We start from the raw sequence: 16,441 nt of genomic DNA, 5'->3' as shown, positions 1-16,441 counted from the left end.
ATGTCAAATTGAATTACTGTTTCTCTTAAAAATTAGGATAGTGAAACACAGTTTTGTTTACATGGCTAAGGAACTCTCAACCAGTTCAAACTGTTGGCGTTTGGGCTTGGTCTGGGAGGAAGCACTGAGTTGTCCTCTGTGGGTACTCGCTCTCCTGAGGATCGCTATCAACTGATCTGGCTCATTCAGTAAGTAGAAAACAAACAGTTTCCGGTACTGGAAGAGAGAAAATCCTCTTTCTGCAGGTTCTGTGAGACTAAGATTAAAAAATAGGGCTTTTGTTTTTGTTGTAACCAGACATTTTTCTCTTTCCTCTACAGTGAAGATTATAGAAAAATATTCCCCTGAGTCTCAGGGGTAAAGAAGAACAAAGAGACATGGTCTAACAAAGCACAAACTTCCCACAAGCACTTGTGTTAGATGCTGCAAAAGGACAAGTCATAAAGACTAATTCCTAACATGAGTGTTCCTGGAGCTGTAAGTGCTAGGACACACATGGTTTGTTTGTAATAAGGGAACACACTGGAATCGTTTCAGGAAATGCTCATAACTGAGCTATTAATAAACAAGAATTATAATATAATTGGGCTAGATGTTTTTATGGCAACAGTCCTTCCCCCATGTAAACCAACAGCCAAAAAAATGCCCTAATGCAGTGTCAGTGCTCTAAGAGTTGGGCTTTAATATGAGGAGGCAGCTCCAAAAAAATCCTCAAGTCATGAAGTAAAAATAGAATCGGGATACTGAATTAAGTTGTAATGCTTTGAGTAGTGCCTGGAGTTCTGAAAGGTTTCTTTGCAGAGGCGCACTGCTCTGTGGAAATGCCTTCCCAAGCCCCAGGACCTTACAGTATCACCTCCAGTCTCCAAACTCTCTTACTGTGTGTTTGAAGATGCCTTTTGACTTGCTGATTTGTGAAAAATTGAAAGCCCCAGTTTTGCTAGCTTTACCTCAATTTACCTGTAGCATCAGTCACAATTGTAGAACAGAGACGCAGTAAGGAACATAACAAAGGTTAGTTTCTAATTATGTGTGGAAGTTACAAAAAGATGGTGAAATATGAAACTCAATTCTAGATTACAATTATGATGACTCCTTGGTTGCTGGCAGCTCAGTGCATGTGATCTAGAGCTGGATGTTCTCCCCTGGCACATCCCCACAATCTCTGGACCAGTCAGGGCTTTGCCCCTCGCAGGCTATTTTTAAAGAGTCCTGCTTCCTTTTAATATAGATAAAGTATCCGGAGGCTTAGCTGAAGGTTTGTACCTTTCGATTGTGAAAATACTCCAGGGTGTCTTCTGAGCTGCTCACCTTCATGTCCTAGCAGACAGTTTTTGTGCGGTAGCTTTAAACAGCTTTTCCAGATCTGTCTGGCACAGCTACAGTACCTGAACCAATTTCCAGCCACATTCTGCGTATTATGAAGGCTTTGTTGTGCGGCAGGTTTTGGCCTCGGTTCTTTGATGTGGTGTCAGCCATGTGGGGAGACCTTATGTGAGGTACCGCCATATGAAATGCCAGAGAGTGCCAGGCTAGACACCCTTCTTTCTTCTCCTTCCCTGCATGGTTTGAATCTCCTCATGTCAAAGTGACCTGTTCACTCTGGCTTTGGGTTGAGAAAGACATAGTATATATGGTAATTTAGAAGTGATATAATTCTCTTTTACTGTGAATTAAAAACAAACAAAAGAGTGCAAGAACACAATCCTGTATTTTTTATTTTTTTTAAGGAGATGAAGGCCCCTCTGACCTTGTGTGCACTGTGGGTTTTACATCTGTGTCTTGAAGCAGAAGTGGATTATTACAGACCCATAGATAAGCAAAGGAGGATGAGAAAATGTAAAGGTTAGGAAAGGAAAAAAACAGTTAAAATTCAAGAGGCCAGTTTCTTACCTCCTTACAAATGCAGCTAAGAAAAAAATATACTGACTCTTTGAAGAAAGATGTGCAAATTAAGCTAAGTAGAAAATGCAGAAGAGCTAATAGTGGCGCTGGGAAGAGTTAACAGTAGAAGCATGTGCATAAAAAGTGCATATGTAAGCCTATATCTAAGAAGCCTATATCTGACTTTACAGACAAGTTTTGTTAGACTTGAGGGAATGAGTATCATCCAGAAGGATACAGACAGAGTGAATACTTGCTTAGTTTTCACTTGCGGTGAATCTTACAGTAATGCCTACCCTTTTATATGCTTATAAAAATTCAGCTGTTTCTAGATAAGACATCAAAACAAGCAGATGAGTTCAAGAGCAAAAGATTAGTCAGTTTGAACAATTTGTCTGCAGAAGAGCTGGAGGAATTTAAAAATGAAAGCTGATGCCAAAGTTGTGTATTGAAATCTTGAAGTTTTGGACATAGAAAGGTAGCAAACATTGTCTTCCAAAATGTAATGTTTCCAAATCTGCTGAGAATAATCGGCATCTGTCTTGGTCTGGAGTATATGGTACTAGCTGGTCAGATGAAATTAGTAAATAACTGGATCGCTAACCAATCTGACAGTTTGTGCAGGCTTGTTTCTTCCTTAACGCACAATAGGATGTAGAATATTCTCATGTTTTGATTTAATCTTGTTAAACTGATCTTGTTCTTCACCATGTGGTAGCAGGAACAGTTTATAGAAACATGCTTTCAGAATGTTTTTATAGGGTGTGATTAGCTCTAAAAATCTTAATTCTTTTAATACATCTAAAGCAGAAAGCTGTATAAAAGGAACTGGGTGTGCTTAGTGTTAGTAAGGTTACAATGAGAGCATCATAAATATCAATTTTTGAAATCACGTCTGTCTCTCCTGTGTTTTCAGAAGTGAAAGGACAAAAAGTGGAGGCATTATTTTCCAGTTAGAATGCTCTATGTGTAAAAACACCATATGATGGGAATTTGCTAGTGGCAGTTAACATTTGGTTCAGAAATATTCAACTTGGAGTAAGAAATGTGAGTGAATTGTTCTAGTGTGTGCTAAGTTTTCCTTTCGAGTTATATATCTTTCTGTAAAATTGGCAGTAGGTATAAAGTGCTCTAAATGCACCTGGTATTTCTGGCAGATACACTTACCTGTGACTTACAAGGAGAGGAATAACAAGTGAGGAGAATCTTTTATCACAATACTATGGCACATTCTAGTATTCATTTGAAATACTTGGTTTTCAGGTATATTTTATATATATAAATATATTTCTTTTAATTTACAGCCTTGCTGATGCATGGGAAAATGATTTTGGAGTTCATCCCTTAAAATTTCCATCAGAAACTTGTCTGGAATTATTGCTGATACTGGGATTGAGTACTACCTCTCTGCCCCCTTCACTTCAGTGCATGAACTCTTTTCAGGTAAGGAGCAGCTGCTATTTCAGTATAATGGTGTTATTTCTAGGAAATAGAGAGATCCCTGGGGCCCATAAGCCCTTTTAAACTAAATGTTTATCTTCTGGTGTTGCATAACTCTTCATTAAATTATATATAGCAAAGGAGAATTTCTTTTCATCCTCAGTTTTTTCCAGTAGTATTGAACGTAGACCAGGGCAAGCAATGCCATTGGGTTTTTAAACAGTGAATCACTGTTTAAATTTAGTGTTTAAAGTAAGAAAATAAAATTTTCAGACTTAGTCTGGAGTAGCTAGAATGTTCAGTAATTTCAATAATTCTGTTGAAATGCATCATTATATAAAGTCTTCTTGTCTTAAAAAAAAAATAATAAAAAGTAATATATACACATAAGTCCGCAGCTAAAAATAAAGATTGACAGTGGTGAAAGTCGGTTGGAGCAATAGGACAAAATATGCAAGCCAGTGTATAAAATTAGTAGTGAAGCATTCACAGTTTTGTCCCATGTGAATGTCACTCTATGTTACTGCTGAAATAGTTCTCACTATTCATGGGAATTTTCCTCAGAAAACCATTGCTGAAGGCGTGTTAAATAGTGATTTGCATGATCTAAACATGTTTCTGAACACATACAATTTTTAAAAGCAATATATACAGGCACCTCGATTCATCAGATGCAACAGATCAACTCATCCTTTTTTCTTTTTTGATACTTGTCTTCCCTTGTAGTTACGTAGTCCATTAGCTGTGAGTTGATGCAAATCTAAACTATCAGATGTTGAGCAGTAAATGTATCTGAAGCTGTGTTTGACAGAATAATGGTCTGATAGAATAATGGTCATCTTAGTGGAAATGAGTGTCCTAAAGAGTCTGTAGCAGAAAATCTTGTACCTTCTATTTGTCTGCATTCCCAGTTTTCAGTTAAGGCAAGAGAATATGTAATTTGTGCTCCTGAAATATGTTCAGTGAAAGGTAATCTTATTGCAGAATTTTGGAGCCAGAAAGAACCTAGGAAGAAGATGGCCATAAAACAAAATCAAGTAATTGATTTATAATATGGTTACAATGATGGACAACTGCTGAAAACACATCTAAATGTTAGGAAATAAATATGCACCTGCATTGTGTCCTTCCTTTGTATCCTGTGAACTTGAAAACAGGGGATCTGTGTATGGAGATCTCTCAACTGAACAGCATCCATTTATCATTTCAAAATGATGCTTTAATACCAAAGGTCAGGATTGTTACTGGATTGTACATTTGGAAGCCATAAAATTGAAGAATATCCTGTTTCAAAGATTGGTAAATAATAACTGTTCGTACAGTTGACTAATCTATGTTTCCTATTAAGAAGTGAATGTTTTGGTTGACTAATCTAGGAGAATGGATTCATTGTCCATTACATTGTCGATAATGTGATGAAAGTCTAAGGTCATGTACTTAGGATTTCTTTTCTTTTTTTTAATCTGTGTAGAGATAGCAAATGAAAACAGACTGTGTGTGTGTGCAGATGTGAATCAGTAAATCGAGGAAGGTTTTTACCTCCAAGAACACAAAATACCTTAGCCTTTTCTTTTTCCTTGTCAGAATCTGCATGCTTGTACTTGATTGTTCCTGGGGCATTTGGGATTCATCAGACTTTAAACCATCAAACCCTTAAATCCTTGCAGCCTAGAGACAAGTCAGTGGTGGTGCTCCCCAGACACAGAATGGGGATGCCTTGGGAGTCTTTGTGGTGCCTCTCCGGTGGGTTGTGCCCTGCTGATGGCCGCTGGCACAGTAGGGGCCTACCCGGCCATGGAAGCCCTCGTTGGTCACCAGGAGAGGTGATCGCTGAGGAAGGACGTGGTGTGTTGTTTCTCCTGTGACTCCTCTAAAAGTATTTCGCTTGGAGACTTTGTTTTCCAAGCACATCCATCTGTGAGGGCAAAAACCCAAAAATGTCAATTGGAGTTTAGGAACCCATGTTTTCTGAATTTGTATTTGTTCCTTCTGGCCTGTTACTGAACAGATCATTCAAACTTAAAGTTCAGTGGGACCACGGAGGGTTTAATTAGAAGCAAATATCACCATGCTTTGCTGAATTGTGGGGGACATGTCTTCTAGGATTGACCTGTTCAGACCTTAGTTTGCCAATCTGTGTGGCAAAGTGCTTGATGTGACAATGTCAGATTGTTGTAATTTTGGTTAAGAAAATGATTTCAGGCTGAAGATACTGCTTTATCATTTTAAGCTGATTCCCATTGTCTGCTCTCACAGCAACAAGAAAAGAACAGATTTGTAGTTTTCAAAAAAAGCAAAGTTCTGAAACCTACTCTAATAAGATAATGTGGTGTTTTGCTAAATGTGAGGGAAGAAAAATGGCTGTTATGATAAGGTCCTGGCTCTAACTTTCACTTTCCTTGTTGCATCATAAAATGTTTGTCCTGGAGGGCACACACCATCCAGGAAAATATTGCTTTATTTATTTTTATCCTTGGGAACCTTGTTTAGGCCTCTGTTTGTGAATCCATGAAGCAGAAACAAAATTTGCCTCAGCTTTCTTCTCTGAAGCTTTACAATAAGCTACCAGCCTTATCATTTTTTTGCCTTGGTTCTTTGCACTGATGTTCACCTTCTGTAAAGCAAGTATTAGAATTATATGTCCTAGTTTTTCTGTACTTTTCCTGGAAAAATTGGCAAGATCCACAGAGAGGTGGAATAATGATATTAAGTTGTGCTGTTACCTGAGCGTAAGATCCCTCTGCAATCAAAATACAGAAGACTTTGAGTGAAATGATAAGTAATAGAAGGGCACTAATAGAAAACTCTGATATTTGTTGTGTCTTAATGGAGCAATAGCAAAATGACAAAAATTAGTTTTGCTTTCTTAAGCATATCTGCGATGGCCTAGAAAAAGAAATCATATATATATTAAAATAATGCTTATATTTGAACTGAAAACTACTGTAGAGATGTTTTCTTTCTTTATCCACAAGTGGCAGTCTTGTTCAACAGGAGGCCAGGTTCTAGGCCACTGAGCACTGGATGTTGAATGCTGAGGGACTTCGCAGGGAAATGACCCAGGGACGTGCCAGAGCTTTCTGCTTTCCTAAATGTTCCCACTATTAGACATGTGATATGGAGCTAAATGGATCACTGGGGCATTTTTCATGTTCTGATAGAGTATTTTAAAATGAATCTAACAGGCAGCCGTATATGTTGTGAACTAAAAGTTATAGTTTAGCTCATATTAGTAAAACTTTAAAACATACTGCCAGCTACCTGTAATTAAGTAGACAGAAATGATCTTATCCATACCCCTGTGTTGTTTGAGACTGTATTTACTCTATCTCTTGATTACATTTCAGTGTTGCAGTGTTGACAAGTCAAAATCTTTAGTTGGTATACTGCATACGTGGGTGATGTTTAGGTTGTAAAAACCACATTAAGTAAATGTGTTTAGTTGCTAATCATCTCTGTAATAAACTCTGTTCTGCTTTGTGCTCTAGAAATGCTCTCTGGGACTAGCTTAACAGACTCTATATCTGTGCTGAGACATAAATTACATTTTATTTTCCAACAGCATGCTACTGCTTAGTAACATAATATTTGAAATCCCTTTTCATTCTGTTTTGACCCTGTGAAGATTCTTCACTGTGGTTTACATCACTGGAGCAGCCTGGAAGAAAGGAGCAGCAGTAGACTACGGTACACAGCTCTCAGTTTAAAGGGGTAGGTTGATCACCACAACCAGCTTTTAAGCTTCCTTTTTTTTTTTTTCTTTTGTTTTGTTAGAGTGGACTGTTGATTCTAGGTCCCAGGCTGCCTTTGACTCGTCTCTCATTATACCTGTGCAGTGACACTGATGTTTTCTGGTGGACTGGAGAGAGTCAAATCTTAGCAAGCTTGAGCCTGGAAACTCTAGAAGGACCAAAAGGAAGGACTAGCTCTTGATGGTTGCTGGCTGCCCCCAGGTTTACCAGAGAACGTGGATTTGCTGTCCTGACTTGCACTTTGCCAGGTTTACAATCCCTCACCCATACCAGGATGCCTAGAACTGTGGGAGTAGGATGACTGAAGTACTTCATATTTATCCTGGAGCTGTGCAGAAAGCAGTAAGAAGGGAGAGAAGAAGTAGATGCTAGAAAAGATTCAGAAGTTTCTTAGCTTGCTTTTGCTCTGAGCATTGTTTTACCCCTCTGTGTTCAGCTCCATTATGTTACACAGAAGGCTGTGTTACCTTACTGCACTCTTGATCTATCTGGCTCTCCACCTGAGCTGACACCCCTTTGCTTCAGGAATGGTTGGACTTTGTATTTTATAAATAATACTTGCGAGCACTTGTAGCTATCACCCACTTGAGATGCCGTGTACTTCATCACCGAACTGCTCAGCTGCTACTTCTCAGCGCAGTCTGGGAAAGTGTGTTGGTACTTCAGAGCTTACAACACAGAACAGTTAACACAGGGAGATGCTTTAAAGTGACAAGTAATCTCTACTGTTTTGCTAACCTTATCTTGTCTTTCTCTGAATTCAAGCACAGTGAACAGAAAATGTCTTGGATATTGAATTCTTATGATGATGTATGGGGCTGTTCGGCACATTCTCTCTCACTGGTATTATTGTGGGAAACCAGGCATTTTACTTCCCATATCAAGGCTCTATTCATAAGGCCATAGAGTGTAGCAACAGTTCTTGTAGTTAAATAGATCACAGTTTTATTTTTACTGTTACAGTTGTATGATATTGAAAGAAGATTGTGCTTACTTTAAAGACTGCTGAGCAGTCTGTATGTTCCTGATACTCTTCAGTGCTGAACCCAGTGTCACTGGAAGTTTATCAGCACACTGTCCACTTCAGTTAGTTAAGAGAAGTAGAACCTTTTTAAAAAATAAAAATTATTATAAAAAATTGAGTTCATGAATCAAGTTTTTTATCACTTGAAGTCTTTTAATCAGCTGCAGAAACATTCTAAAATAGACAGTGGTAGAGATGTGAAGTAGAATGTTGCTCAGAAAATACAAAAATGAATGAAACCAGTATCCATTGTAGTTTAATGGCTCTACTATGTGAGTATCAAAAGTATACAAGACTTATGGAAGGCAAAATACAAAATTACTGCTGTCTCTTTGGTCTGCACGTGGTCTGAGCTAAAGCATGCCTTCACATGCAGTGCTTTTTTCAGTGTTGAGACTTTTATATATCTATATGCTTAAAATAGCATTCTCAAACTTGTTTGTGGTAAAAGAAGTTAGCTTAAGGTATGCTTCAGGAATTGAGGATGATTGCAGATATACCTGTGTGTTCTGACAATCCTTTCTGAAGCAAACTGCTGAGTAAAATTTAGAAAAATATGCTCGGCTCAGCTCCTCCTTTTGTTCCCTTCTGAGCATTTGGAGCTGCAGATGTCACACAGAATCTTTTAAGTTGGACTCCACTCCTCTGGAGTTCTGTCAAACAGGAGATACTGTGGTTCAAAGTTATTTGGGAAATAGCGATATAAAAGATGAAAATATCAAGAGAGAAGGAATAGGCTTTCAATATTTTTAAATTCACCTGTCCCAGAAAAGAAAAATAAGTCCATTTATGCATTGAAATATTATCTTTTTAAACATTTTTTAAATTAAGCTTTGTATTACTTGCTTACTCATCTCCCACAGAATGAATTACAGATTTGGATATGTGTATGTATATTCTACAATATTTTTCAGACAATTGGATCCTAAATCCCTTAGGATTTCTTTAGACAAACTAGGGTTTTTTAATTTTTGTCGGAAGCTCACAGACTGGAGCTCACAGTAATACAGAAGCTCACAGTAATACAGAGAAAACACTGCAAATACATTGCATTCTGTTGAAATACAGTAATTTTTGTTCCCCTTTACTGACCAGTTTTACAAATTGTAAACTACAGTGAGTAAACCAAGTGTAGTCAGTGTCAGCCTCTTTTGGGTGTTATTTGGCTGGAAACTAATGTCCCTGCCCTGCCCTGCCCTGCCCTTCCCTTCCCTCAGATTTGGATAAAAGTGCTTTTTCCATTTTTGACTAACTCCAGTCAGTTGCTAGGATGACATAGGATGGCTTCATTTTGCTTGGGATGCTTTTATAGTTTCTTCAAAAAAAACAACACAACTGTTTCCTACGGAAAGGATCCAAAACACCTACTCTTTCTTAAATCTTTGGATTTTATTTTGCATTGCATGTGCTAATAAATGTTTTATTGTGATAATTATGTGGAATTTTAAAGTTTGATTTGAAACAATTTATTGTAAATAGGAAACAAGTGACTAAGCCTTAGAGCCCATGGAAAGCAGATGCAGTCTTTTCTAAATAAGCATACAGATATTTAACTGACTTGAAAATAAAAGAAGTTATAACGTGTGTGTATTTTTGTTTGTTTGTTTGCATTTAATAAAAGCCATAATAAATCTGTTCAAACACTGCAGAATAATTAGAGTTATGAAGTGATTTTGAGAAAATGCTGACAAGAGCAAGCAGTATTAAAAGAATTAGTGTTTCAAAGATGAATTTAAATGCTTCTTTGCAGAATGATAAAAATTTCTAGGTTCAATTTAGCGATTGCCTTGTTTTTCTTGTCTGCTATTTAATTGTCCTTTAATGAGGTGATTTTTATCATACCACCCAGGTTATCAGTGATCACTGTAAGCTACCTTTTCAAAAGTATCTCTAGAGCAGTCTGTGGTATTTCTTCAACACTGGGACTCTCTCCTTTTTTTAATGTTCACTCTCAGGGCCTCAAGCTGAAATAGAACAATTTTTTTCTTGAACTGTAATTACTATTTTGAAGTCTTTGTTGAACCATAACTAAAAACCATTCCCACTATTGATTCTGCATAAACTAGTAGAACAATGTCTCTTATCTGAGAACTGTTTGGCATGGATATTCTCCATTTGCAGGGGCGTGTTGAGCTATGTCTTGTACCTCCCCTCTGTGTCCTTGATGTGACTAATCCGTAGCTGCAGGACAGGCATGCATTTCTGCACTATGGCGTTATGAGATCTGGTGCTGCTGTGGAGATGCTGATGGGAAGGTATTATCCCACTTATCTAATGTGTGGTATGTCTGCACTTCCTTTAATGGAAAGGAGTTGCCCGTTTCTATCAGCCAGAAACCAAACAACTCAATCACCTCTAAACCTAAGCTGAAACACTGAATGGGAAAAATGCAGGCTGAGCTTACTGCTGGAAGCACAAAATTTTGTGATTGCTTCAGTGCTCTGTGGTGGAGAGTCAGGACCTAAATCTCCTAAACTGAGATTCAGAATTTGTCATCTGTTTCTTCCATGCCTGTTCACCACTACAGAAGAAATCAGAGAGGGCGAATCTGGGCATATGATAAGCAGAAGTAGGTTTAATTACAAAAATCATGAGCTCCTGGTGAGAGGCAGTGTACGTGTAGTACAGAGGCAATTGCCTCTTCTGGAAATACAGTTCCCTGCTGCTTGAGAGGAAGATCTGCCTGAGGAATCAGTTCATTTGCATGCAATTCTCTCCATCTAGACTCCAGCAACAAACACCTGGGTGGGCTTCTTAAAAACTAAGTATTCGCTTGCATATGGAGAAAAAAGACCTAAGGGATGAAGTGTAATATCAGCATCTGGTGATGCATTTCATTGTAGTTTTCTTAGAAAATGTGCTCAGATATGTTATTAGCCATTTAGACGTGAATGCACAATTGGTTACAGAAATCTAATTTAGATAGCCTGGTACGGCCCATCTTATCAACTCCTCAAACGGGGTGAAGATGGAACTAATCAGGATTGAAAGTGTCTTGATTAATACCATTCATTTTATTTCCTTTTGGCTTCTATTGTGGAAGGTCTGATTTTCCCAACTCATTTTGAATTCTAAAAGTGTAGCTGCTTGCTTAGGTGTTAATTATCCACTGCTTGTGTCCATGAAGTCCTATTAGACACAAACTGAGGGTTGATGTTCTTTATGAACAGGCACCAAACGCCCAGAGTGTTTATCAGGAAAGTGTTATGAAATGAGATCAGCCAAATACCTCTGTTTATGTACCTAAAGAAGAGTCTTTATATGGGAGGCCTGATACATTTTGAGAACATCTGTTTTTCTCTATTAACTGAGAGTGTCACCCTTCTGACTGAGAAACAGGCTCTGCTCAAAAGAAATGTTTAGACCCATGTAAGATCAAATAATGCTGTATGTGTTTGGTGTGGTTTATAGGTAATTCTTCTGAGCTGCTTCCCTCCAAAACTTTGATTTATCCAAGTTAGTCTTAGCTCTGTGCAGTTCGTAATTAACAGATTGACTTGAGTGAGGAGTAAGTTCCAATCTCCCAGCAAACAAGGTACAGAAATCTAGTTATCAGCTGCACAGAGCTAGGCAGTCAGCTGTTGTCTTGAAAATAATACTGAGTCACTGGACAACAGTGATTCTATAATGGAAATTTTTTTTCTTAAGGTTTCATGTTATTATGCTGTGTGCTTTGTGAATAGGTATTGTTATGGAAAGCTGTGATGCTGTTCGTTTCCTTTAAGAGTCTGGATGGAAGTTTTGAAACTACTTAAGAAGCCCAGAAAAAATCTGAGATGCATTTATAAGGTTGCTTCTTAGTGGGTTTACAGGTGCTTTAAAAATAGATGGATTCAGCCTTACCAGATTGCAGCTGTAGGCTGGGATAGGTGTGTATTATCACAGATTACAAAATTCAGAGGGATCCTGAAAGAGGATGTCACTGAGTCCTAGCATTGTATTAGCAGGCAGGGCATCTTGCCAAGGCACTCAGAGCAGTTGAGCAGTGTTATGTGTTGAAGAGCTGGAAATGGTAATGATGTCTTCAAGGAGACAAATGGGCAAATATACAGAAGTCTGCAAAGCCAGACTGTAATAATTGAATCGATGACTTGACTATGATAAAGTACGTGGTGGACAAAAAGGAAGAGGGTTGTTAAGCTCTCCTTTTTTATTGTCAGTTGAAAATGAGTCTGGAATGGATCTTTGGTTAAGAACTCAGTAATGCCCCCAGTGAGAAACATACGGTTTGCCTTCTCTCGGAAATACAAGTCCATCATTCTGTTGCGATGTCAGTAGGGAGTGCTGGGCTCTGAGTCTGTGTGCTTAAATCATAGGTCTCTGATCTGTGCTTGATGGCTGGTGACAAATGGTAGTGCTTGAAAGCTCTTGCTTGTTAGGGAGGAAAACTTTTAAGTTTAGAGATTAAGAAAGCTAGAATAGGAAGAAATGTGGATGTGGGGGGAGGTCAAGTAGCTGTCTGTCCAGAGGCAGGGTAAAACATGAAGGAATATGGAAGAGAAAAGCAGTAGGCTGCTGCTGTTCCCATTGACATAAACCATCCAAACTCTGACAGACCTCAGAGAGAGCAGGACTATTTCCATCGTCTCTAAGTTGCTTGCTGTTTTGACCAGTAAGAAAGATCAGTTGTGCAAATATTTGTTTGTACTGCAGCCCCACTACTTCTGAATTAAAGGAAGCTCCTCTACGCATGGGCGTGCGAGGAAGTATCTCAGCGTGTACATTTCACAGTGCTCCCAAAATAAGACTTGGAATACTCTACAGGAAGAAGAAAGAGAAGGGCACAAGGGTATGTAGGTATTAACACAGCCTACTGAGATGCAGCAATCATTTAGCCTTCAACGGCAAGCTGTTAATGCCTTGAGGTGAAACCTGGCAACCATTTCGCAGCAGGCAGGAAAACTTGGAGGAATCCGACTAGGCACTAGCCAAGTGAGATCACAGGGAGCGTCGGGTGGGCAGAATGGGAGTGCTGCTTGGACTTCCGCCAGGCTTTCTGGTTAATGTTTCTCTATCTGTCTCCCAGCAGCTTGACAAGGGAAATAGGAAATGATTCTGCCTGATGGAAAATAAATATAAAAATATTTTCCATATCATTAACGTAAATTATAAAAGCATAGGCTATAGAGGAAGAGACTGTCTTAACAGGTCAGTTCTCAGTCTTCATTATTTTTATGAGTTTTGGCACTGTGAATTGATAAAACAAGCTGGGGAGCTAACTTCTTTCTGTTGCTTTTAGTAAGCTTGAATTTTACAAGGAAAATAGAAGAGATTAATATTTATCACTCTGGCTACATGAAAAATAGTCTTGCCTGCAAACTTGTACAAGTGAAAATGTTGTAATCTCACAGACTATGTTGGCTGCTCGGTCCACTTACAAGTTCTTTCAGAATACTTGCTATTCCTAAATGCGACCCTGAAAAAGACAGGACATTGTACTGTTCAGATGTTTTCACTTTCTGTAATTGCTATCACTGACTCGAGTTCTGGTTATTATCAGTAACTGTTTGCCTGCATAATTCAGTTTCAGATAGAAATTCTCCTTGCTGTTGGTGCTCCAGTCTTTGATGCATTTCTTTTTGCGTTTATATTTAAATGTCCTACTGTATCAAAAAAGATGGCTATCATTGTGTAATGGGGGATGACTAGCTAACAGATTTCTGTTTTAACTCACCAAGCAGCCTGCTGCTTATTCTTTATGTGATGTTTTCATACAAAGTCAGTTCCAGTCATCATCCACCAGGTTTTCAGAATACATTACATTCTAGGACTGCTTTGTTTTCCTCTTTGTTGACTACTTAGGTTTTCTGCAATGGTGTTTTCATGTCACTTTTTCATTTCTATTATGTACCATTTTACTTTGTTTCTGTACCACTTATGAGCAGACAGCCCTGCAATTCATGTATGCCTTTTCACTGGTTAGAAATTAATTTCTAGTACTCACTGTTGTCTAATTTACCTTACTTCTTTTCAGGTAAGGTAGAAAAACTGAGGCTGGAAGGTGAACAACTGAGCTTTACATCCTTCTGTGGAACAGCGTAGAATCAACTTTCTGCTGAACACACCGGTTCTGAATTCAGGTTGCGTTCTCTGCTTCCACAGAAAGGAAATACATTTTCAGCTATATTTTTATAGAACAGTAGCTAGTGACTAGTTAAATTAATCAAAAGTGTCTATTCCACATGGTTATCCTGGGGATATATTCCATTAAGGACTGCTCTTTCTGTTTTAAGGTGATATCTAGAATGCAACCAAATATTATCTTTAGAACTTAATGTGTTTTATTCTGTAATTTTTTTTTTTTACTTTCCTCCTCTACTCTTATTTTCTACCCCTTCCTGCCCCTTCATATAGTGCTCTTTCTAAAATCTAGACTTAATCCTGGTAACAGTGAACAAAGTGAGAACTTTTTCAGTTTGAAGGGTTTAATGTAGACTTTTAAGAAGAAATTCAACAGCAAATAAAATTAAATCCATGTTGCATACCACATAGCTAACCTTCAGAGGTTGCAATTTATCTATGTAAGTAAATAAGAATTTCACTTTTTTTTTTTTTTTTTTCTGCTCAAGTGCTGATGTTGTTGGAGAGCTGGAGCTGGAGAAGTGCTCCAGCAGCGTAGTGCTCTTCTGAACTCTTCTGGGAGGAGCCAGGATACTGGTGAGGCCAAAATTTGACAAGGAGGAGACCATTCTCTAGTTTGTCGGCTTTTTGGACCAGTGCCTGTGAGGACTCTAGCAGTCACCAATGTTGTATCCACAACACCAGATTAAGATGAAGCATAGCTCCAATTCCACCTGGAACTTACTGTGCTCCTGTGATTTAGTTAAAATGAACTGTCAGAAGTGAGATGCTGCTTACGCTTTTTTAAATGTAGCTCAGAAACTAGAGAAAACCCTGGTGAAACTCAGTTACTGAACCTATCGAAGTTAATGTCAAAACTTTTTGGTTTCAGTGGTGCAGAACTGGACTGCAAATGAACAAACCAGCCACCTGGATTTATTGTAGGGAAATAATTGTTGTGGGCTCTGTGAAAGTTCCTCATTAACACTATTGGATGTGAACTTCGTAAGAAAATGCTTGGAGCTAGTCTCTGATAGCTATTCATTAGACAAATGAATTAATAACTGTGGTTTCTGGTTCATGCAGAGGTTTCTCTGGTGTTTTTCTGTTTGGTTGGGTTGTTGTTGTTTTTGTGTCCCCATCATTTCTTTGAACACTTCAAATAATATCAATGATTTAAAGGCTGCACTCCACTAGATGGGAAAAAAGATGCTTTTAGTGCAGTAGTGCTTACACTCTTCAGCTATTGATATGATGTAATATTTTTATGCTTGGGTAAATATAGATTTTGAATAAAAGAATTTAATTAACATTGAATAAATGTTCCTCATAAGGAGAAAATTCTCCAGTGCTATTTCATTAACGCTTCATGCTTCTAGCAGTTAACTAATTTAATTTCACTCCTGGTGTTCAAGGTCTGTGCTTTTCTCTCCTTCTGTCTTTCGATCTGTCTTTTAAACAAGCTTTGTTTGTATTTAATGGCTGGGGAAAGAAGTTCAGTCAGGGAAATAGAACACAAGGAAAAGTGCAAAGCATTTTTTCATTACCTGGACTTTGTGTAATACACAGTGATGTTGTATCTATGACTATATGTAAAATATATGTAGTGTGGAAAAAAAAGGTATTTGGAATGATTTCTGAGGTTTGAAAGACTAGAAAGCCTGTCTTAAAATGTCGGCTATAGGAAAATGAATGATTTTAAATAATTAAAGTTAGGTAGGATCAGTTGCATTGCACATTCAATTTGGCTTACGAAGGAATATGAGGGTCTGGGGGTTCAGTGTATAGTTAGTATTTTTTTAGTTTATTTGTTTATGCAGTGTAGTAGAATTTGTATAAAGTGTTTAAATTCAAGGTGCAAGTGGGTGAAATGTGGCAAATGATCAAAGTAAATAAAAGTATTTGTTCAAATTATCTGTAAAGTGATAAGGCTTTTAGTGTGACAAGTCCAGGAGAGTGTCTAAGGCAAACCTTTCTTCTGTTCCCCCCCCTCAGTGCAATACAATTGAATTGAAGTTATCCCCATAGAAATGTGAGGTTTCATTCTTTGCTAGTTCTTGGTGTTTACCTTATGAAACTGAGAGAATAGAATCATTCAGGTTGGAAAAGACCTCTCAGATCATCCAGTCCAACCTTTAATTTTGAGCAGCTGCAGGTTATTTTATTCAGGCTTTAAGATCACGCTATGGTTGTCAACTTTGAATCCTGTCCATTTTGGGATCCTTCCTGTTTCTACCTATTTTCTTAATTATCATCTGTCTACATTTCTACTAACGTATGC

General features: G+C 38.0%; 1 protein-coding gene across 6 annotated transcripts in view; it reads left to right on the top strand.

Moving 5' to 3' along the window:
* Positions 1–16,441, top strand: part of UBE3D (ubiquitin protein ligase E3D) — an 82,871-nt gene that overhangs the window by 43,051 nt on the left and 23,379 nt on the right. The window contains exons 9-11 of one of the 6 annotated variants that reach the window (XM_050709990.1): positions 3,189–3,327; positions 6,950–7,035; positions 14,075–15,467. In XM_050709990.1, the coding sequence (XP_050565947.1) occupies positions 3,189–3,327; positions 6,950–7,035; positions 14,075–14,078 (229 nt within the window). In that variant the 3' untranslated portion in view covers positions 14,079–15,467. Of the gene's footprint in view, positions 1–3,188; positions 3,328–6,949; positions 7,036–7,160; positions 7,762–14,074; positions 15,468–16,441 lie in introns of those variants that run through there. The other 5 variants (XM_050709988.1, XM_050709989.1, XM_050709992.1 and 2 more) reach the window with 5 other exon arrangements.

Source organism: Cygnus atratus, chromosome 3 (genome assembly GCF_013377495.2).
Source record: "Cygnus atratus isolate AKBS03 ecotype Queensland, Australia chromosome 3, CAtr_DNAZoo_HiC_assembly, whole genome shotgun sequence".
Classification (NCBI taxonomy): Eukaryota; Metazoa; Chordata; class Aves; order Anseriformes; family Anatidae; genus Cygnus; species Cygnus atratus.
Note: the sequence above shows the minus strand (reverse complement) of the source record. Positions and strands in the feature narration are given on the sequence as shown.